Below are 23,722 nucleotides of genomic sequence, written 5' to 3' on the forward strand. Positions count from 1 at the left end.
AGCTAGGAATGAGCGAGACGAGGCTGCTGGACAGAAGAGGGAATAAAGGCACAACGATGAGGGAACAGGAAACACACAGGGAACACAGCTGAGAGAAATTAGACAGGACAAGACCAGGGAAGCAAAATTAAACACACTGAACATGGAACACAAGACCTTCACAATAAAACAGGACATGAAGCCAGACTGACACATGAGATTGACGGAGGAGTGGAGGAAGGACAGACGAGAGAGGAGACAGGATGGGAGGGGAAACAGAATGAAACGAGAAACACAACCTAATAATCCAAGAAGTGAACAGGGACTATAAGAAACTCAAAATAGAATAACTGGGTCAAAACGACCCAGAACTGTGACACTGATGTGTTTTAAGTAACATTTCTGCACAGAACGTTTATTATTACTTCTCTGGTATCAGACCATCTGTCAAAGGGCAATCTAACACATTTCACATCCCATTACTCGTCTTTCAGTGACTGATACTGACTTTATGAATACGTGGTATGGTTACACTGACTGTATTAACATGCAGACGGGTCACGATCTCAGATTGATTCTCCTCCAGCTGCCTGATCTCATCTGCCCACAGAGGCATGTGTGCAAAACTTGTGCTATTATTAGGTTAATGCGTTACTCGCTCACTCATCATTCTGATCACTGCTGATCTATGAAGAGCAGCGATGATCAGCATGATGTCATGTCGATCATGTTTAAATGAACTGCCTGCATCTCTGCATGTGATTGGTGGATCACCACCAGAACTCTGCAGTCATGTTCTGTTCATCATCAGCTCTGCAGTTCTCTGTGGCATGCTGGACATCAGCCTTTGTGCCAAATCCTGATTGACAGGGGTCCATTCCTGCCTTATCTGAGCTCTGTAATGATTAAGATTCTGGAACAGATTAAGATCTGGGCAGATGCCTGATTCAAAATGTTAGTTTGGTGATCTCCAAATTTAATCATTACTTTTGTTTCGGGACATTATGTCACCAAAATGCTGGAAAATATTAAGATTTTGACCAAAATGCTCTGGCATCAGTGGATCGCTGGGCTTTGAAGATGTTTTTAATCGGTGAATCCTTTTAGAGGCTCTTGGACAGACAGACAGAAGGCCACAAACTGCTGCAAACAGTTTGGCATCACCAAAGTTACAGAGTGATGTGTGCAGCTTCTTATGTTTGAAATGGTTGCTCTGAAGATGGGGACCAGGTCTGTGAGCAGTTGCCGTATTCAAAGCAACGTCTGTGCATCAAGACAACAATGACACAAAGTCAATCTGCTATGAGTTTGCAATAGGCATGGGTATCGTTTAGGTTTTATCCGATACCGGTGCCAAACCGGTACTTTTGAAACGGTGCCGGTGCTTAAAGAATGGAGAACACAAAATTGGTCCAAAAACCTCTCATGTTCAGCTGTTTCTTTGTAAATAGATAACAATGTTAGCCTTTTCTGCAGCTATGGAGCATATATGGTATCACTCTTGGCTGGAAGCAGTGCTTAAACAATGGAAAAAACACCAACTTTGTCCAAAAACCTCTCATGTTTAGCTGTTTTCCACTTTTTCTTTGGTCATTTTAGCCTTTTTGGCCAGGGTGAAGGGAGTATCTGCCATCAAACAAGAAGACAGCCGCATGTAGCTATGGTGATGTTTGCTAGTTCACCTTACATGCATTAATGTAATAACGTGGTTAGCCTACGCAACGTAAATTACACACGAACAACATTAAGCTACTCACGCAGAGAAGAACGGCTGCTGCTGCATCATCATCCTCATCATTTCTGCTACACTGGCAGGCAGGGCCGGCCCGTGGCATAGGCCGTATAGGCAAATGCTAAGGGCGCCGTCCATCAGGGGGCGCCACGCCAGTGCCACAAATGTTGAAAAAAAAAAAAAAAAAAAAGTTGGTACTATTATTTCTAAATACAAAAATAATCCCACGTTAATTAAAATGCAAAGTAAAGCTTATTTAATAGAAATATTATTTGTTAGAACATTACGCCCCCCTCCCCGCACGGTGCGCCCCCTCCCTTCCCGTATCATGGTTCCTTTTGGACGTCACCACATCAAAAAAATCAACACAAAATGTCAAAACGGCCAAAACTGTCAGGTGCCCAGGGAAGAAAAAAGAGAAAAGAAGAGGAGGAGAAACGAGAAAAAGACAGAGGTAGGTAACGTTAGCCTACATGAAATTATTTGAATGTGATAGTAACCTACATTTTTAGCATTAAGCTAATGTTACATGATTCGCTAATTGCTAATCAATAAATAGCTAGTTAACTGTTTTAACGTCAGTTAATATTGTGGAGGGGGCTAAATTGTTATGGAAAATAATAATGTAACGTTAGGTAATTACAGTACTCCCACCTTTCCCACCATTCCTCATTTGTATTCATCTTTTAAGCAGGTGTTTTTTGTTTACATTGTTATTGCCTTCTGGTTAGCTAACGTTTACCCTGCAGGTAATAGTCACTTTTCCACCCCTGTATATATTATAGTTGTAAGCCTAGTTGTTAAAGTGCACATCATTAATGTTAATTAAGCAATATCACATGAGAGGGAATGCTGTTTTTTAACATGAGCACTGCTGTGATTCGGTCAAAGATAATCATAACATAACATTCTCATATGATATTATACTGTTACTTTGCATTCTGCTATTCAGCATTTCACTGTAATGATGACAATAAATTGAATCTAATCTAATTTGCATATCAGTTAACATCATACATATATCTCTTTGGTTTTTCATTTATAATATATCATTTCATTTTATTCCTGGAATCATATGTTTTTATTATTAAACTTTAATACTCAGTGGTGTCACATACTCCTCTCTTCAGATGCACTGTTGAAGTTTCTAAATCCCACCCCTGGGCCATCTACCACATCTACCGCTGCTGCCTCCACTTCAGCAGCACAACCCAGCCATGATGCAGCAGCATCAAGCGGTCTTCCTGTTGCCTTATTTATATTGTATTTTTAATTTATTTTATCCAACTTGTTGACACGTTTTATTGTGTTTATGTATGTAAAATTTATTGTATTTCATATATTCATTTTTTATTTTTTGTATTCATTTATTTATTCATATATTTTTTTTTATCTTGTTAATTATTCTGATTGTGAATTTGCTTTCTTTAAGTAAAAAAAAAAAAAAAAGGTCAAAGACAAAGCTATTCGGTTTCTTGTGAGTACATACACTACACTGCCGATGTAGGGGGGCGCCACCTAAAATCTTGCCTAGGGCGCCAGATTGGTTAGGGCCGGGCCTGCTGGCAGGGCTAGGGGCCAGGACTCTCCTCCTCGGGTTTTTGGGGGATGTTGCTAACTCTGGGTCCGATAACAGGCACCACACCCGCAGTAGATGCGCTCGGTGTGAGATCTCGCAGCAAGCTATCAAATACGGTGCATTTCTCGGCTTTTAAAAAAACGCTATGCGTCGCCAGGTGTTTCATCAGATTTGAGGTGTTTCCTCCTTTGCACAGTATCAGCTTAAAGCACGTGTTGCTGCTGAGTTTGCATCTTTTGCTATGAAGTACAGCCAGACTTTGACCGCTTCGCCTTGGGCATTTTTAATCTGTAGCTCTGCTCTAAAAGACCGTATGTACCTGGCCCCGCCTACTATCCTCGGAAAGGTAAAGTGATTGGCTAGAATTCAAAGTGTATCACAGCTCAGGAAAAAAAAGCACCGAAATAAAGCACCGAAATGTGCGCTGCTTTTCGGTCTGGTTACTACCGTTTATGTCAGAACCGATACCGGTACCCATCCCTAGTTTGCAACTGCATTGGGGCAAGCTGGCAGTGATGCATCATCTGTTCACAACAACAATGAACTGCATGAAATTAGCAAAAACCACAGATCTGCTGCTTCCTACATAATCAGAGACTTGCACAAACTACTTCCATCCAGAGTCCAGCCAAACACCTGAAACAGGAATTCAGAAATCCCTCCACAGATTGTGACGTAGTTGCTGCAACTTGTGTTTCCTTCTGTAAACAGACTGCACACCAGTGCACTCGGCTCATTCTGACTGATTGTAACGTGTTGGCATTCTGCCTACGTTTGCATCGATGTGGGTCTTGCTCACATTGGCCACAGTGCCGTGTCTTGGTGGTGGTCTCGTTCACATTCTCCAGTCTAGCGTCCTTACAATCGTTGCTGGTTCATTCCCAGCTTCTGCTCCGCAACGTTGTCTCAGCAGTGGTCATTTTTATGTTTTAAAAATATGCATTCCTGCTGACGCTGATTGCATTCAGTTGTTCTTCAGAGGGAGGATCAAGCGTCGCTGCAAGCTTTGATTCAGAATTCTCAGCCGGCCGTGCAGCCACATGCATTTAAATAATTCTTGTTTGATAAAGCAAAGAAACAGGGGTCCTTTAATGTTTTGTACTCTTACATAAGCAACACAACCCGTCACAGGAGCTTATTCCATTTATATGTGCCTCCTGGAAATATTTTACAACACTCTTGAAGTCATAAAGGCCTTTTGAAGCCGGCGCAATCCCATAAAAAGCGTAACATCTGGTGTGGGATTGTAGCACGGAGGTAAGCAGCACAATAAAATGTTTGCTTTATAATGCCAATGCTCGTTATTTATAAAAGTGTTCACGATTTCAGAGGCGGAGGTGCACGCTGACGAAGGCCACCTATCACAATGGCATGTCCACTCAGACATGCGCATGCAGCGGGGAAGTGTTAGGTCATGTTAACACGTGGGACGGATGGATGAGTGCACACTCACACTTAATCACTATTTTTCACCTTGATTTTTGGACTGGAAGGGTCAAGTACCTGCACATGGTTCATTTGGACTTATTGAATGCTGACCTCGTCAGCTGCACGTTGAAATTAACGCCATGCTCATTTTTTAAGAGCAAAGCTCCTCTAAAACCCTCACACAGAGAGTAGTGTTGCTTGCGGATTGCAGCAGCTCTCTATCATCCAATAACAGACTGACATTAAAGCTGCACTCGGAGGGGATTTATTTGTCTAAGAGGAGATGGGGTGATTTGAATATAACCTGCCCTGGTCACCGATTTTAATTACCTCCAGTATCTCCATGAACCGGCTGCTCCTCCTGAGCGAAGTTCCTGTACTTTAAAGTGAATCCTGGGTGGTTTCATCCTCTTTCACTTTATCAGCTCAGTGTGAAATTCGACTTTATTTTAAAGAAGCCTGGAACATGTTAGCACCAGTATACGGGCCTGTGTGAAAGCCAAACCTAACCACAGATTTAATGAACCATGATTACTTTCAGAGTTACAGGTGTACACTGAGGTCAGCACTTCCAGGTTTCCATGGTCCTAGAGTCCGGAGGGTAGTTTAGCCATGGTTTCCTTCTGCATTCTCGTACAGCCTATAATAAAGAGTTTGCCTTTTGTTTAAAACTACTTTCTGTTAACTTTTCAGTTCAATTCAATTCCGTTTATTTATTTATTTCTTCACAGGGTAAAAACCACAAAGTGCTTCACAGTTATAGAAAAACAGAAATACATAAAAGGACAATGGGGTCCATCTCTGGAGCGTGGGGTTCTAAAAGATCAGAAATGTAGGCAGGGACATCACAATTCAAAGCTTTAAAAGTCAGGACTAAGATCTTAAAATGAATTCTGAAATGTACTGGAAGTCAGTGTAATGAACGAACCACTGGTGTAATCTGCCGTTTTTTTCATGTCTTTATTAAAAGCTTTGCAGCAGCATGCTGGACTAACTGGAGAAAATCTTAAAGCATGAATATTCATTTCTAACTCAGATTTAGACAACAAAGTTTGCAGTTGGAGTTTCTTAGCTGAAAGGGTTAGAGGTCAGTAAAGAGGACAGTTTATGGACTTCCATCGGCTTAAAAGAGCAGTAGAGCTGAATATCAACGGCATAGAAGTGATAAGACACCTCTGGGAACTGCCTAATTACAAGTCCTAGGGTAACATGTACGGGAGAAAAAGAATCGGTCCCAGAACTGAACCCTGCGGGACACCACATGTCTGATCCTTAGAGTGTGACAAACTGATTTGCAAAAACACTAAAAGACCTGTTAGAGAAGTAAGACTGAAACCACTCCAGAGCCAGAACGGACACACCGACTGTGTCCCGGAGCCTGTTAATCAGGATGGTCAACGTTGTCAAAGGCAGATGTTAAGTCCAGCAAAACCATGACTGTGGATGCTCCAGTCAGCTGAGCTCAATGTCACTAGAGACTTTACGTCATGCGGTTTCTGTTGAGTGACTTTTACAGAAACCTGACTGAAATTTGTCATAGATTTCATATTTGTCTTAAAAAAAAAAAAAAAAACAGTAAGTTGATCTGCAACTGCTTTTTCCAGAATTTCCGACAGTAATGGGAGCTTAGAGAAAGGCCTATAATTCTTAAGCTGAGTTTAATATTGGCTCAACAACAGCAGCTTACAGAACCCAGGGACCACACCAGTTAGAAGAGAGGCATTGCATGTCTACAATAGAGAGGCCAATGACAGAGCATTTTTAAACAGCCCAGCAGGGAGAATGTCATTTGCACAAGTCGTAATTTTCATTTTATCCAGCAGGAGTCAAAGGTCATGTATGGTCATTGGGTTAAACTGATAGTAAATGAGGTGGTCCAGAGACACAAACAGACTGTACTGAAGAACCAATTCTCATACGGACATTATCAATGAGGTCACGGGTACTGGGTGGACCACGGGGGAAACAATAGCGTTTATGGAGTCGTGCAGTATCATGGAATTTCTCTTGCTTGATGAGATTAACTGAAAAAATAAAAATTAAAAAAAAATCCTGATCTGGCTGTTGTTATGTTTTCTTGAAGGGAAACCCAAAGCTCCCTAAGGTGGAGCCTGTGAACTTCGAGTTTAGTTGATTTCCAAATGTGTTCGACTTTCCTACAGATTCTTTTCACCTTCCTTATGTGCCCATTTATCCATGGATGAGCTCTTTTTGGGGCAGATTTCATAGGTGCCATCGAATTTAAAAACTCCAAGCAGTGATTGTTAAAACACTGCAGCAACATCAGTGCAGCCAATGATCACATGAGGTCCAACAAATTAGAAAGCAACATCCTGATTTATGAAGCGCTTATGGAACATGAGATTAGAGGGTGGTGTGTAAGGCTTCACACCTCAACAGGAGCACCAACTGAAACTGTTTCTACCAAACTGCCCCTTATGTGATATATTCGGGGGATGTGCTCCTGAGACAACTGCTCTAACCGTGTTCACGGCAACAGAAATTTCATGAATGATTCTCAAGAGAGAAACACTGATTTTAACTTATGCATATTCAATAATCAATACAGGTGTACACAAGACAGCACATTAACACTAGCTCCACCAAACCAACAATAGAACTTCATAGAAAAACATTAGCACTAATATGACTGCCTACATTTAATCTCCCTAAACAATACACAGCAAACTCAGAATATCAAATCACCACAAATAACCAAACTTATCAGCAATTAACTCAACAACTGCCTACAAGGCACGTCCTAGCCAAGACACAACTAGTTGTTTAAACAGATGAAACCAAACAGTAGTGATGGCCCGCTTGAAGCTGACGCTCTGGAGCATGTGTCGAAAAAAACAACACACTGGTTCAGAAGCACTGTGTTGAGGCTTGCTTCGTTTGGCAAAAGTCACGTGACCAGTGACGTCCGAAGCTTCATTACGCACGTAACTGCTTCAGTACCTGATTCAAACAGATATAAGGAAGTGAATCATCCACGGGATTCGTGGAGTGTGTTGATGGTGACAGATAGCGACGAGGTGATCATTCCACTGACAGATATGGAGCCAGCGAGGAAGAGAGGACGTTCTGGCGTGTGGGAATATTTTGAGTTGATTTTGCTCAATTCATTTTATCTGCCGAAGTGAAAAACTTGAAATGTCCAAAATCATGTTTTCATAATGGAAATACAGCATATGACTTTAGGAACACTTCCATGTGAATTAAAGCTAATGAAGACTACAAAAATGTATTTGACACTATACGTACATTACATTGCTACAGTTTAGAAAATCATTTATCGTTTATTGTTTTTAGGTGATAGTCTGCAGGACCCAGGAATACCTGCATATCTACCAGCTTGCAGTGTAGTTCCTGCACTCCACAGCCTCTTCTGTTCCATGCAAGTGGATTTTCTCCAGGGCAGGAGAAACTATTTCTAAGAAAAGAAACAGACTCAGCCAGCGCACAGTAACACTAATCCTCTTGTTAACTGTAAATAACAAAAGGGCTACCTTACATTGATCATGTTTTTACTTTGCAAGTTCTTGATTAGGGATGGGTTTTGATTATCGCTTTTCTGATTACAATCCATGCTAAATTGAATAAAGTGATATTGATTCATTAAAATCCCGTGTCGATTTGTAAATTAACGTTATTATGCCTGAAACGCCAGCATCTCAGGTTAAACCTCACAACATGTCGTCAAACACCATGCAGCTAAAACAGTAACTGGGAGCAGGTTTACGGATTCTGCATACAAACGTGAACACAGAGCGCGGACCCGACGCGTCAGAGTCAGATTTTGATGTGTCGGCGGGTCCGCGCTGTGTTTGCCTCTTTTTTCCCGCTGGCTTCTGCAGCTGCAGGTTTCATAACTCTCTGTTTACATCTCTAATTAAGTCTCACATGTGTCAGCTTTCTTTTAATAGATACGAAATTATGGATATATACTGTTAAATGATCAGAATTGTAATATTTCTGACTGAGGCAAAACTTTCCAGATTCCAATCAAATTGAATCGGATCCTGTATCGAATCAAAATGATTCTACAAATCAGTAACGATGCAGCCGTACTCAGCTCCCTAAGCATTTTCCCTTTCCAGTTCACAATCAATCCCACCCCTAGGTCACAAATATGTATAGGACAATTGGCCTCATCTAATATTTTGTATGAACCTGTCAAGCTGTCCAGTGATTAAATGACAAGTAGATGGAGGCAGGACTCCACAGCAGGGGCATACTCCATAATGTGCTGTGCATTCTCATATATATATATATATATATATATATATATATATATATATATATATATATATATATATATATATATATATATATATATATATATATATATATATATATATATATATATATAGCTCACTTATTGTATTTACCAACATCAAGGAGTTATGAGCAAAGAAAGGCCACCATAGTGCATGTTTAAATAGGGAAAGTTTATTGATCAAAATGTATTACGCAGATACGCATTACATTTTTTTCAGCCCCCCAATCGAGAAAACAAAACCAATTACATGTTCAAAGCAACGGAACGGTGGCCCAATATCAGAGAGAACTCCACTCTTGAGTGAGCAGTGATAATTGAGCAGTCCGTTTTATTTTGCAGATTCAAGCTGCTCTTCAAAATTTTCACCACCAGATGTCACCGGAGAGGACTGTGTTGAAAAGCTTCGAGTAATGAACCGTTTTTCAATACAAGCTTCAGTGCTTCGGAAAGCTTCATTTGGCCATCACTACCAAACAGGACTAGTTGCAATCAGCTGCAAACAGACCAGCTCTCAAACTTTAGAAAGGAAGTGACAAGCAAGTGGGAGACCACACACAGGCTTTTAAAGGCTGTAGGATATATTTAATGAAAATAAGGTGAAGAAACTTAAACACAAGTGAAATGATATAACAGCCATAACTGAAGCCTCAAATAAACATGCTGGATGCCAGGCAGAGAGAGACCGCCCCCATGGTTCAGGTGTCTTTATACTCTGGGACTGGCCTTCTCAGGTGTGCTGCATCTGTAATTGGGTCAGCTCCACCTACCTGCAAGAAACAGGTAACAGAAAAAGCAAAACACAAGGCCAGCCCACTGGCTGTCACAGTACAGAGGGAAGCTAAGATGAAAGCTAACACAGGACACCTCCTTATACGTCCTTAACACAGACATTAGTTATGTCTGCAGTTTTGCTTCCTGTCTTGTTATGTAGGATTAGTCGCAGCTGTGGCGCCCTCCTGTTTCCCATCGCCTCGTTACTCTCTGGTGTATTTAAGCCTGTGTTGTCCTCTGTCCATGCTGTAACCTCTCAGTGCTGTTTTTCCCCTGTGTTCCTGACAAAGTCCTAATTCTCTGGTTAGTTTTCTAGTTTTTAGTTTTGTTTTCTTGCATTCAGTGTTAGTTTTTCTCAGCTTCCACTTTCAGTTTGCCTTTTTGTGTGCGAGTGTGGGACTCGGTCCTTCATTATTTCACAGCACAAACCATGACAATTTCAGGTCCTTTGTCCTCACACACATCAGTTCACGGATTTCAGGACCAACAAAATCATCTTTCATCTTCACTTTTCTTGAGACCAAACTTATTTCTTAAATGTGAGAATTTATGCCAGGTGTCCGATACCTGAAGCATCATAACTAAAGAAGCAGAATGCTCAGGAAGGAAAAAAGCTTTCAGGTTTGGAGTAGCCATGGAAATTTAAGTTCAGGTGAAAGAATGTCCGTTAGCCCGTGGAATCACAGTCAAGTCATTTGACGCCGATGGCCCCGAGCCTCCCTGAGCCTGGTTCTGCCAGAGGTTCCTTCCTGTTCAGAGGGAGTTTTTCCTTCCCGCTGTCACCAAGCCCCTGCTGATAGGGGGCTGTGGGATATTGGAGTTTTCTCCTCACTGCTGTGGGGTCTTTACGTTACAGTAAAAAGTGCCTCAAGGCAACATTTGGCGTTATACAAATAAACTGAAATATTTACTCTTTGGTTCAGATTTTATGAAGCCATGCAACATTCATGCAAACTGGGAACAACAGGCAACGACTTCCACAACATCAACAGCGATGACGCATGCAGCTAAACACTGAAAGAAAGGAGCAGCGGACAAAGTTTGATGTGACTCATGCGCCACGTAGAGACTGAACTTCCATCTGTTGCTGAAGCAAAAAGGCTGAGCGCTGATTTTTCCACTAAAGCTAATATTTATCGCCATAGCTGGGGGTCATGTGTGAAGTGTTAGAGTTCGGATTGGCCTCGGACAAAAAGCTGCTACCACACAGAGAGGCAAGCGGCGATGATTCATCCTCGGACATTCGGACAGTCTGTTCTCAAAGGCAGCTCTGGTGTTCCCCTCAGTCATCCGCACTAAAGTAAAAGGAGTCTGTAACGAACTCTCAGGCAGAAAGCGACAGCAGGCCTGATGACTGGAGTATAAAAAACTGCACTTTGATTCCTGGACGGTGTGTTACTGTCCTCTCTCTGCACTCTGGCTCATAAAGCCAAAATATGAAGAGGAAATAAGGAAAAAAGCTCATTTTCTCCCACCTGGTTAGTTTCTGCCCTGATGTTGAACAAAAATGGTGGAAAGCCGCCGACTTGATGATCCTGAGAGCATACGGCAGTGATCTAAGAGTGGAGTCATTACTGACAAGTATCAGGACTTTATTACAGCTGAAATGCAACAAGTATGTATTGAATAGGGAGAATTATGGTGGTTCACGTGTTTTCTCAGGCTGTGGATATCTTTGCCACAGAGCCGGTTCACATGTCAGTGAACGTCCTAACCCTGAAGTCGCTTTATTTCTAACTGAATGCTCATATTCATGTCTTCCTCCTGCTCAGTCTGCAAACTCAAAGTCAGAACGTCTCACTGTGAGGCCACTTTGCTGCCCGCTGCACCACTGAGCCTCCTCAGCATGTGGGAACAGTAAAATCTGACTGAACAGTAGATGTGGCTCTTCTGCTTTGGCTCCCAAATTGCTCTTCAGTTAGTATCACTCTTCTATTTTAGCCTAATTTGGCAAATATGAATGTTTGTGCTCTTGGTTAGCAGTTATTTGTATGGATTTGTGGGTTTTAGGGGCCGGACAAAAGGTTGCAATGTTTTGCCCTCCACAGTGGAAATATGCTTTAAGTCACTGGCTGTCACTGCCAGCTGGTCTGGGTGTCAAAAGGCCGTGGTGCACCTGCAGGTCTTCTCCAGCTGCAGGGACAGGTGAGCGGTTTGTTGTTGAGTCTGCTCTCACCAGTATCATTGAACTGCAGGTAGCTCCTTTTCCATCTGCACTCATTTCTTCACTTCCTCCTGACACGCTTCTCTGGACATCCTTCCCTCTTTCATGACGGTCCGGTTCCTTCTAGAGTGGGCTCATTCACAAACAGGCCCAAAATAAAAAAGCTCAGCGTGCACCCACAGAAACATTTACAGGAGGTGCACCTGTTCAACTGCGTCTCAATCAGCCAATCACACGACGGCATCTCACTGCATTTAGGCCTGTCGACATGGTCAACCTGCTGAAGTTCAAACTGAGCATCAGAAAGAAAAGTGGATTAAATGAGTCTGAACGTGGCGTGGTTGGTCTGAGTGTTTGAGAAGCTGCTGATGTGCTGGGGCTTCCTCCCAACCATCCAGAGAAGAAAATACCTCATTCAGATCGGGTCAGAGAAAAGATCTGCAGAGGGATGATCACAAATACGGGGCATGATCTGCAAACTACATATTTCCTCTTCCTGTGCTTTTTCCCGGCGTTCCTGTAAATGTGAAGTTGATTAAAACGTAGAGCAGTTTGGAGATCTCCTTCACGGCACAGGGCAGCACGATCAAACATGTTTAACCTCTGCTTGTTCACCATCGGGTGTTCGGGGGCTTCAAACTGCAGGTGTGTCGGCAGAAACAAAAAGGTCATTTGTCTTGGTTGCTCTGAAACAGTCAAAAATGTTTGGCTGTCTTACCGAGGAGATCAGCAGCTGCTTGTTCACAGAGATTCTGCAGTAGACAGGACTTGTTGAACCTCACACAACCTCCAGTGAAAGAGAGGAAAAACAAACCTCTAAAATATGCTTTCGTTAGCAGGGGGGAAAACCTAGACCGCTGTAGCATCTTTCTTTAATATTTCAAAGATTCCACCAGAAACAAGAAGCAGCAAAACCTGTTTTATACTCGTTTCTATTCTATTCATCCAATTTCTGCTGCTTATCCAGGTTTGGCCTGCAAGGTCAACAGTGTAAGCAGAGATTCCCAGACTTCCCTGTCCCGAGCCACCTCTTCCTGCTCTTCAGTGTGAACACAGAGGCGTTCCCGAGCCCGGATCTGCCCTGGGGCAGCCTCCCGGTAGGACATGCCTGAAAGGCTGCCCCCAGGAGCCGTCCTACTCTGAAGTGTGAACCACCTCAACTGACGGAGAGACGCATTCTATCCTATTCTATTCTGATTGGTATATTTTTATGCTTCGACTGTAATAAAGCTGATTTCCTTGATTCACAGTTCAAAATAATCCTTTGTAGTTTTTAATGAGCCATCAAAATAAACCAAACTGTAAGTAAGCTAATGTAGCCTCGTTAGCCTGCGGTTTCTCTGATGACAAACATCCTGTTTGTTCCTGATTCCTAATGTGCTGATCATCTCTTCTTCATCGCTGGATCTCCTGTGTCTTACCTCACCGCCTTTAAAGGTCGTCCTTTTGTTTTCCTATCTCTGCTGCCTCAGAGTCACGAGTCTGGCTTCTTCTTCTTCTCTGAGTTTATTGATGTTTGGCAAACAACAAATTGGTGCCATCAGCTGGTCTAGAGTTTGCAGCAGCGCTCGGGCTGTGCCTGAGAGCACATCAGAACCAGTTGAAGCTGAAACCTTCCAGTTCCTGTGAGCTACACCTCAGAGCAGAAACTCTGAGCTCACAGCGATTACCGTACAGACAGATTGTTATCAGAACGAGCAGTTGTTGTACAGCAGTCAGTCACATGTTGTAAGAACAAAGACTTCTATCAAACAAACTGTAGTTATATCATGTAGTCCGATTATCAGAACAAGTCAAACATTTCAGAGAAAATCATAAACAAACTGAACTTTTCTTTGGACGTCGAGGAGCTTCCACCTCAGGCAGCTTAAAGAAGATCAACAAACATGAACTCTCACAACCTCCAGCACATCAGCAGAAAGTCTGACGTTTCCACCGTAGGTGACACGTTTAGATTGCCTCTGACTGATGTGACCACATGCCACAAACATGCAGAGAGTGCAGCTGAAATCAATGATTCAATGATTTTATGTATAGATACAGATGAGACTGAGGCTCCTTCAGTGTTTCAGTCAATTTGGACCAATTTAAAAAAGTGTCTTTAATTATAATCACTTTAACTTATTAGCCTACAGCATCAAATCAAATTAACCAGAACCATTTGCCCCCGCAGTCACTGAACACCTAAAGTCGCACTGCATGAGCCATACTTGGTTTTGTCAATATGCAGAACCTTTAGTTTAGTGCTGGAGCTCCAACCAACAACATGTTGAGCTGCAGTCAGTGACGTGATGGTGCCGGGGTCGGTGCTCGCCTCAGTGGATCACAGAAGCAGGAGCTGAATCCAGAAACTCAGAGTTGGGAAGATTTGTCGTTCCAGCTGATTGGATCATGGCTGGAACTGTCAGAACAGCATCTGCACTGATATGCTTGATGGAATCAGACCAATATTTGCTCCGATGGTGGGTTCAGTCTTTCTCTATCATGTCAGATCTTTGTATTTATTTATCTGTGAAGTTCTGTTTCCTAATCAGAGTTTGGATACTGCTGTTTCATGACTCCAGCTCAAGATTGAGACTTTAAAAACACACAAGAATAATTCATGGAGAGCTGGACCATATGTGTGAGTCTTTAGCTACAGTAATACAGGAACAGGGGGACACGTGCTGGCGTTTGAGTGTCGCTGGGCGAGAAAAGAGGACCAAAAACCTGCTCGTGATTGCTCTAGTTTCTTGCAGATAGATGTGGTCATGTGGAAGATGGAGACTGGTGTGCAAACACTCACAACTACTTACTAAGTGGTAGCAAAATATGAAAAACTGTGACACAAACTAGAAACGGTGACTGTTCACCTTCCAGGTGAAAGATGTTCCTCACCAGTGTCACCAGTGCGCTTCAGCAGGTGGAACTTTTGCTTTGAGCGTGAACAGTCTGGTTGCAGATGAGACGATGTGGAAATCTGCAAGACATCAAAGCACTCAACAGGTGGTTTCTGGTGCAGTGCTGCACACCTCTGCAACCCTTTACGGCCATTTGGAGAATACATATTTTGGTTTGGGGTGACGGACTGGTCTCTCTGCCCGTGTGACTGACGCCTAACCTGGAGGTTTGTCTCTCGCGGCTCTACAGTCAGAAAGACGTCTATTGAACGTGTAAAACATGGGACGAGTTTCAAACACTGAATGAAACTGATGTGTGGACCGATTCTGATGACATCACAATGAAGAAATGACATGATTTTATTATGTGAAAAAAAACTTTGAGTCCTCCTCCCAAACAAAAGCAAACACCAACAAAAAGACTCTGGGGTTTTATATCCTTATGTCAGAAGGCGTCCTGTAACCGTGAGAAACACAAGTTTGTTTGTTTGTTTGTTTGTTTTTCCTCTTTTTTTTGTGTCCCGTTTGGATCTTTAGCCGTCAGAATTGTTGTCTGAAGGCCAAGAAAGATGCCAAGTGGATTTATTTTACCAAGGGGATCATCATGGCCTTACCTTATTGGTCCATTTGATTGACCTTTATTGTAATTATGTATTTATTTGATTGGGTTTTCGGTTGTTACAGACGTGACTGCGGGATAGGACGGGGAGAAAGAATGAAAGAAAGAGAGGGAGAGAAAGAAAACCAAAGGGGAGAAGAGACGGTGAGAAGGGGGGAAGAAAGAAAACACCTGGATCACCTGTATGGAGAAAAAAAAACAGAAGAGAAAGCAAACAACAAAGAGCAACATAATAAAAAAACAGCACCATCACAATAAACTAGCTAGCAGTAGATATCAGTAGATACTAAATAATAAACGATTTTGTGCAGCACGCAAGATAGACAGCGCACAATGTGCTTTGAGGCAGCAGCCAAGAAAGCTGTAGTCCGGCCACAGGCTCCAGGCCCCGCCAATCGGCCCTTTTTTGCTCTTTTTTTTTTTTAATATTTAATTGCAGCAAATTTGATCTGTATGTTTCACAGCTGGATTACCACTGTGCTGTGTGTTTTCTGGTCTCATGTACAGACACATGTTAGTGTGTCGGAGGAGAATGTGAGAGAAGGCGTGGTTCTCTGGTTTGGCGTGTCTCCAGCTCCAGCGTCAGAAGTCGTGTGCGAGGTTCTGCTCGCTGATGTTGGTTTGAAGCATGGCCAGTTTGGAGAGCGGTTTTCTGTAGGCTGGTTTCTGACTGTCTGCTTCTGATCCGTGCCAGCTGGATCACATCTCTGCCAGTTACTTAATTACCAACTGCTTCATTGTTGCGCCGTATTTAATGTTCCACATGTTACGTCTTGACTTCCTGCCATCTTTGTTTTCCAGCAACGTGTTTCTGAAACACACTCTAAGAAAACTGAGAAAGGAAAGCGAGGGAGGGGACAGCTGATTATCTGGTAACCCAGAGCGGCCCCCCACAGGGCCTGCTTTCTGTTTCTGGTCGCGTGTCTGCCGGTAACTTTAATAAGGTGTTTATTTATTCGAGGGCAGCTCATGAAAAGCTCTGCCAGCATCTTTCTTTTCTCATTGGAGACAAACAAAGTGGAAACTCCCGATCAAACACTGCTGCGTCTGTCTTTTTAAGGTCAGGTCAGCGTCTCATTCACGCTGGTTGTTTACACACAACCAATTACATGTCATCCCTGGAGCCATGAAATGCTGCCTATTTACCTTTAATCATTTATGTTTTGGCTTCCCATTATTTCATTCGCCGCCAAAACCAGTTGATTAATAATTCATGTAGCCTTTATGTTGTCAAAAGCGACAGCGGCTCCGGTAACGTAAAACTGAGCTCGGAGCCAAACGAAGCACTAAAAGGGACGAGTCATTTTACTGCAGACGCTCTCCAAGCTGTAAAACACAACACACAAAATTAAATACCAACATGTGTGTGTGCTGGAAACTGTTTGGACTGATGCTGTGGAGCTCCATCAGCACAAAGGGTTCACCTCACTGGGAATCATCCTCTGGATGTCTCTGCTGAGATGCACCTGGACCAAAGTAACGCTACAGATAAGAGCAGCTGTTTAGAAAGATAACTGACCAGGAAAAAAAACATTTTTTTATTGACTTCATCTTAACAGACTCGACTCTCTTACACCTTCTTACAATCTGAGGAGAAGTTGGCGTCTTCAGTGCAAACGACAGGCGTCTGCAGCATCCCAGCAAAGCAATCACTGGGTCTTTTTCAGTGCAACCCCTTCTTTTTGACCAAATTTCTCTTAGTGACAGCAAGCAACCTCCAGTTAGCACTCAGAAAGCCTTCATGAATACCTCGTTTTCCCTGTCACTGGCACCATATCCAGTCTGTTGGTGTCCCAGCTCCGATGCTGCTGCAGACCACAGAGACGTTCACACGGATCACCACAACTGTGTGAATGAAGATCTCCAACACGGCTGAAGGAGCTCATCTTCTTCCAGTATACGGCCAGTTCAGCTTGCTCTTTCACCATCGCTCTGGTCTCGCTAACATTCGGGAGCAGATGATCTCTTGCTGCCGTATCCTGCTGTATGCTAACATCATCCTAAAGTTCTCATAAAACACGTGAACACTCAGAGACAAATGTGCTCACCGGTACCATAAAGGGGCAAACATTCAGAGGAATCATGTGATGCATGTGAGATACTTTGATGACCTCACACGTATCACAGAAAGTTCCCTCTGTGCACATCAGTCCTCATTTAATGGGTCTGACGTCCGTCCTTCAGCTCGCAGCGGACACCGGGTTCCCGAAACGCTCGGATGAACTCAATCTGGAAAGTGTGAGCCTTCTGTGTTCACTTTTATCCTTTTATTTGTTTTAGAGGCAGTGGTGCATGCTTAATTTCAAAGCCGCACAGCTGAAAGTCAGCGTTAAATAGCTTTTGCTTTGGGGGCACCGAGGACACGGCCTCCTGTTAGTAAGAGTGTGAGCCGGGCTGAAAAAGCATCAGTCGTTTTAGGGGTGGGGTCACCCAGCGTTATTTAAATAATTCAGTCAAGCTGATCTATGCTTTTACAGAAATCCCTGTTTAAATCATTTTAAAATTCCATTATGGACATTTCAATGAAAAACATCTTCAGTTTGATGTCGAGCTGCAGACGTTCTTTTCTCTCTTCGTGACTGCGGTGAAGTCACAATAGTTGTGGTTTGCATCAAAGCCACATGTAGCAGGGGCGTGCACGTCAGGTCACGGCGTAGGGTTTCTGAGAGGTTTGCAGTTACCATGTGCCTACAGCACAGATTTAACAAAAAGCTTAAATCTCCTCTCACACAGCTGGATCAGGTGACATCGGTGTGGTAGAAGTGCACCTTACAAACCTGACTCCATCCAAACACTGCTTACAACTGTGTGTCACACTCAGTGTCACTGTGAGTTTCTTATCAGACGTCTTAGTACGTCTGTGACCTCCTGACACACACACACACACACACACACACACACACACACACACACACACACACACACACACACACACACACACACACAGGGAACATGTTATTTCTTCCACAGCCAAGCTTCCGACACTTCTGATGCCACTACAGTGTCCTGCTTTGTTCTCTCCACAATTCCTCCATAACCACAATCATTGTGAGCCTGAACCAAACCTCAAACCGAGTCTTCACACTGAAATGACAAACATTTACTTTATGGGTCTGTGGAGGCGTTCTGCTTGTGAAGGCGAGGCGGGTTCCCACAGTACAGTTCTTGTATAGATTTATGTCCACACACAGCTGAAAGGGGACCTTCTGCTCCCCCTGCTGACACATTGGGACAGACGTCTCCTAGTCTGTGGAGGTGTTTCACAGGGGTGCTCTCTATGAAGACAACACATTTTCTGGGACTTGGACATTCCCACGCTCCCAGGCAACACGCACTTTTCAGATTTCCAGTGTTTGTCCGAGGTCCTGGCCTCATCCCAGCTGATGTTCTTTGGGCTTTTTGTTCGGTGGCATCCCTGTCATTGTTGTTGTCATGGTACTGAGTTTGCGACGCATTATTTGTGTTTCAGTTTGTGGAATTGTATTGGTTGATTATTGTTGTTCATGTTTTTGGTTTTCTGTGGTTAGTCTCTGTGTTCGTTCATCTCCTGTGTCTCCCCAGTCAGTCGTGTCTCCGTGCCTGTGTCCTGTGTCCTGTTTTATTTTGATAGTCCCTGTCCTGTGCAGTGTCTCTAGTTTAGCCTCGTTAGGTCTGATTTGTCCCAGCTGTGTTTCCACCTGTTCCCCGTCCTCTCCTTGTTTTTCTCGTTCTGTTGTTGAGTTTTCTGTAACCATCATACCTCCTCAGTGTTGTGTGTTTTTGCTAGTTCTCTGTCCCAGTTTTCATGTTTCTAGCTTATTGTTCAGTTTTCCTGTATTAAGTCTGGAGTTTTCCCAGCAAATAAAGCTGCTTTATAGGTTTACTTTTCCACGTTATGAGATTTATTTACAACAAAATCAAATGGCTATTTTTTTCATAAAAAATATTTTCTTTGTGTCCTGGAAGTTATTTTATTTGGTTATCAGCAACACATCACTACTACTGCAGAAGTAGAGCGATTACACTGACGGAGCTGTCGAGGAGCTTTATTGTGAAAGGCAGGGACATCACACGAGTTCATCGCTGTTTTCATAGCAGTCGTTATAATAGATGTGGTTACAACACGCTAGTGTTTTATGGGTAAAATTAGATTAGTGGTGGTCAGATAGCAACAATCCTGGGTTGGTGAAAAATAAAATGTGGACTTTGATGAGGACTGAGGACTACCTCACAGCGCCCCCTGTGGCAGCCCCAGGTGAACTGCAGCCAACTTCTACACAACAGGATTAACAAGAAGCAGAATGGCTCCCCTACACTGGCTCCGCCTTTGGTGTGAGATTACTCGGAAGGTGACGAGCCTGCAGGAACACAGTGGCGTGTTTGTTTTAGGGTCCTTTCCACCCCAGGAAAGTCACAGTAGTGTGCGATATCACCGAGGAGAACAGTGGGAGAGGCACGATATCACACAGGGTCATACGAGGGAAGCAAATCAGACATGCTCTGCACACTCACAGAGAATAAAAAGGAGTGACAGCAGCAGTATCGTAACACTGAGCTGAGAAAACACTGAAGCTTTATTGACTAATTGCAGCTAAACGCAGTGAGGGTTGATCCAAAAGGTGGAAAACATGATGAAAGAATGATTCCACCTGACAGGACGCTGCGGGGAGCGTTGCATAAGATGTCAGTCAGGTAAGAACACGCCGAGCTTCCTGTCAGGTTCCTTCCTGCATACCTGGAATAAAGAGCTGGGCACAAGCTAAATAAATAAAAAATCAAACGCTTGCATCAGGTTTGTCCTTTTGCATGAATCTGTAATGGTCAGACCTTCTGATTTTCCTTATAATAGAATTTATTTCTGTCCCCTCGGCCTGTCACTTGACAGCAGGCATGAAAGCTTATGGAGCCATTCATAAGTTCATCACACAGCTGTTACATTCACATGACTGAGCTCCTTTTTCAATAATCACTCACTAATGATTTCTGCTCCACAAACATCTGCTCAGAAGAGCGGTAAGTTTCAGTAAAAGTTTGCATAAGACCAAAAACTGCACTGCGGTGGAGGCAGCTTCTCTCAGGTGGGTTTATTTCCTCTAAATTTGCCTTTGAGGTCCGTTAATGTCACGGAAGAGGCAAAAAATCATCTGAATTTAAATGCAGAAAGAAAGAAAGGTATAAAGTTGGGTGAAAACAGAAATGTGGGCAGCAGCTTCAAAAAGAGCAGACACTGCTTGTATCTCTGCAATCAATATCAGCAATCAGACTTCATTACAGAAGCAGCGTGGTGCCAGGAGCAGAGTGAGAAGTGTTCTGTAAGCAGGCTTTGTGCTGTTTTCTGCTCTGTGCTCTGCTTCATGATCAGCTTCTTAATGCTGCTGCTGCTCGCCATAGTGCAGGCTGTTGGGTGGCATCTGTGCAAACTGCCCTTTAATTCTTGATATGGTTTAAGAGCCTTTCAGATATGGAAACGAGTCGGTGAGCTTTCGATCTTTCTGCGTCTAAATCCTTTGTTATCGCTGCATTCATTGTTCTGTGTGTTGCTTCCTGTTGTCTCCATGTTGTAGTTGTACAGGTGAGCCGGTGAGAAGTGTCCAGGACAGGATAGTTAACCTGAAAGGGTCAAATTTAAAAAAGTTAACTGTAGTAAAATGTCAGTACTTCATAACATAAAAAGTTCTCTGCCAATGGGAATCCATCCATTTATGTAGTTAACAAACCACAGCTGATAACCAGAAACTGAGTGAAAAAGAAACACCTGTCTCTGATAAATGTTTTGGAGGAGGTCGGAGAGACTAATGTGGCCATGGCGAGGTAGAAGTGGAACTTAGAAAGCAAACAGAAGTTCTTAGAGGAGCTTGCCTGCCGAGGGCACAAGCCGATGGAGCAGCAACTCTCGTGGATTATCAGATGAAATAAATTCAACAGTCAAGCCAAAGCAGAAGTAAAACTGATGGCGTGTCAGACACAGACATTTGCACAGGTCACTACTTCCCTTGACGGGCTGGTACGAGCTTGCAGCCCAAAGAGCGAGCTTCACCAAAAACTTCCTTCTGATTGTCTGTGAAGGTTCTCAGTCATCCAGGTCATCGTAGTCAAAGGAGCTTGCAAAGAAAAGCGTCTGGACTTCTTTAAGTTGCTTGAAGACGTTTCACCTCTCATCCGAGAAGCTTCTTCAGTTCTAAGGTCAAATGGTGGAGAGTCCCAGATATAAACCTGGTGCTTCCTTTACACACATGTAAAGGAAGCACTCAAAACGTGCGGCTATCCTAAATGGGCGTTCTTAAAGTCAGCAAAGAGGCACAGAAAAGAAGACCAGACACCAGCGAGGGAGGATAAGAAGGACAGACGCAACAACATTGTCATCCCCTATGTAGCCGGTGTATCAGAGAAACTCAGGAGAGTTTTCTCCAAGCATGACATCCCAGTGCATTTCAGACCCAGCAACACACTCAGACAGAAACTGGTTCACCCGAAAGACAAAACGCTAAAACACAGACTCAACAATGTGGTGTATGCTGTACAGTGCAGCGAGGAATGCTCAGACCTCTACATTGGAGAGACCAAACAGCCACTTCACAAGCGCATGGCACAACACAGAAGAGCCACCTCCACAGGACAAGACTCAGCTGTCCATCTGCATCTAAAGGTCAAAGGTCACTCTTTCGAGGATGCCAATGTTCACATTTTGGACAGAGAGGACAGATGGTTTGAAAGAGGAGTGAAAGAAGCCATCTATGTCCACTGTGAGCGACCATCTTTGAACAGAGGCGGGGCTTACGACACCAACTCTCTGCCATCTATAATCCAGTTTTGAGATCCCTCCCCAGACGCCTTAACGCCCACTCACATCCTGGGCCATCTGACCTCAGGAATTCGCATGATAAGGTGGGGCCAGGTTTCACAAGGAGCTCACCCGAAACTCTGGCTGATTGGGACCCACACCCAGTTTCCCACCTTGGCTCAGGCGATTAGAGGATCATCAGGGGGTCCTTTTGTCCCTCTGTGGGGGGTCACTCCCACTAGGTTTATATCTGGGACTCTCCACCATTTGACCTTAGAACTGAAGAAGCTTCTCGGATGAGAGGTGAAACGTCTTCAAGCAACTTAAAGAAGTCCAGACGCTTTTCTTTGCAAGCTCCTTTGACTTCCTTCTGATTATTTGGCTGCTAGGAGACCGTCGTGGTCGCCCATGGTCCATATTGAAGACGCCAGTGTAACCCAGTAGAGAAAACTGCTTTTGTTGTTATTCTTTCTTGGTTTCTTTTTATTTGTATGAATGTATTTGCATTCTTTTATTTTGAAAAGCAACATTTATTTTGAAAAAAAGGAAGTGTGATCTTCCAGCAAACTTTGTTTTTCTGTTGCCGAATCACAAGGAGTAAATGCTTTTTTTTCATTGGTTGAAAGTGGTTTAGCCCCGTCTTCCAAAACAGCAGACCATCATTTCACACGAGCTAGGTCTTTCTGCACGTGGAGGTAGATGAGACAGGCCACGGATAGCTCATGTGGAATTTTTTAACATTTTGGCTAGGTCTTTTTCTTGTTCGTGTGGAAGGAACTAAGATTTTGGATTCCAATGGATTCTCTCCGGATGGAGATGGCAAGCCTGAGCCCGGACTGAACTTTACAGAGGAACTTACTCTTCTTCCTTGACGGAGACTCCCAAGTGGTAACACACAAACCACAAACGAAAGAGACCTAGACTAAAAAGTTTTGACGTGACGAATGACCAAAGACAAAAAGACAATTGAACACTGAGCTCAAAGGGACTATTTTTGGGGTTGTTTTTGTTTTGCTGGCTTATTCTTATTATTGTTATTAATACCATTACTACTGTCAATGTGGAATTTGTGTCTTGTTCATTTAATTTTTGTGTAAAATAATAACCGTTGCTGCTCAGATTCCTGTCTCCAGCCATTTCATTCCATATTCGCCTCGCTTTCTATTGTAGCCCTGCCGAACCTAGCAACTGGTCCGTAGTTTGGCTGTCCTAAACTATTTAAAATGAGTCAGTGGTTACATCAGCTTCTTTGCAAACTACCTGCTGAGAGGCAGTAAATCTGTGGAGAGTGCAAAGCTAACTGGAATGAAGGCCGTTCATCTTCAAAGTAAAGCTGGGAAAGATAAGGAAGTAAACAGTCATTTATCAGGACACTGAGAGTAAAACTGCACGATGATGACGTGTTCATCTAATGACCTCGTCTGTGCAGAGCAAGTGTGACATCAGGAGCATGAACTCTTGCTAGTCAGCTGTAAACGAGATACGCATCATAACCAACAATGATCTGTGATACTCAGTCTAAATGA

General features: G+C 43.3%; 1 protein-coding gene across 1 annotated transcript in view; it reads left to right on the forward strand.

The window, feature by feature from the left end:
• Positions 1-16,120, forward strand: part of LOC146670671 (uncharacterized) — a 29,490-nt gene extending 13,370 nt beyond the window's left edge. The window contains exons 5-6 of the mRNA XM_085407778.1: positions 12,906-13,035; positions 15,944-16,120. Coding sequence (XP_085263904.1) covers positions 12,906-13,035; positions 15,944-16,120 — 307 coding nt within the window. The remainder of the gene's footprint in view (positions 1-12,905; positions 13,036-15,943) is intronic.
• Positions 16,121-23,722: the final 7,602 nt, after the last annotated feature.

Source organism: Rhamphochromis longiceps, linkage group LG5, assembly GCF_057381845.1.
Source record: "Rhamphochromis longiceps isolate RC_006_pf linkage group LG5, R_longiceps_female_GT1.1, whole genome shotgun sequence".
NCBI lineage: Eukaryota > Metazoa > Chordata > Actinopteri > Cichliformes > Cichlidae > Rhamphochromis > Rhamphochromis longiceps.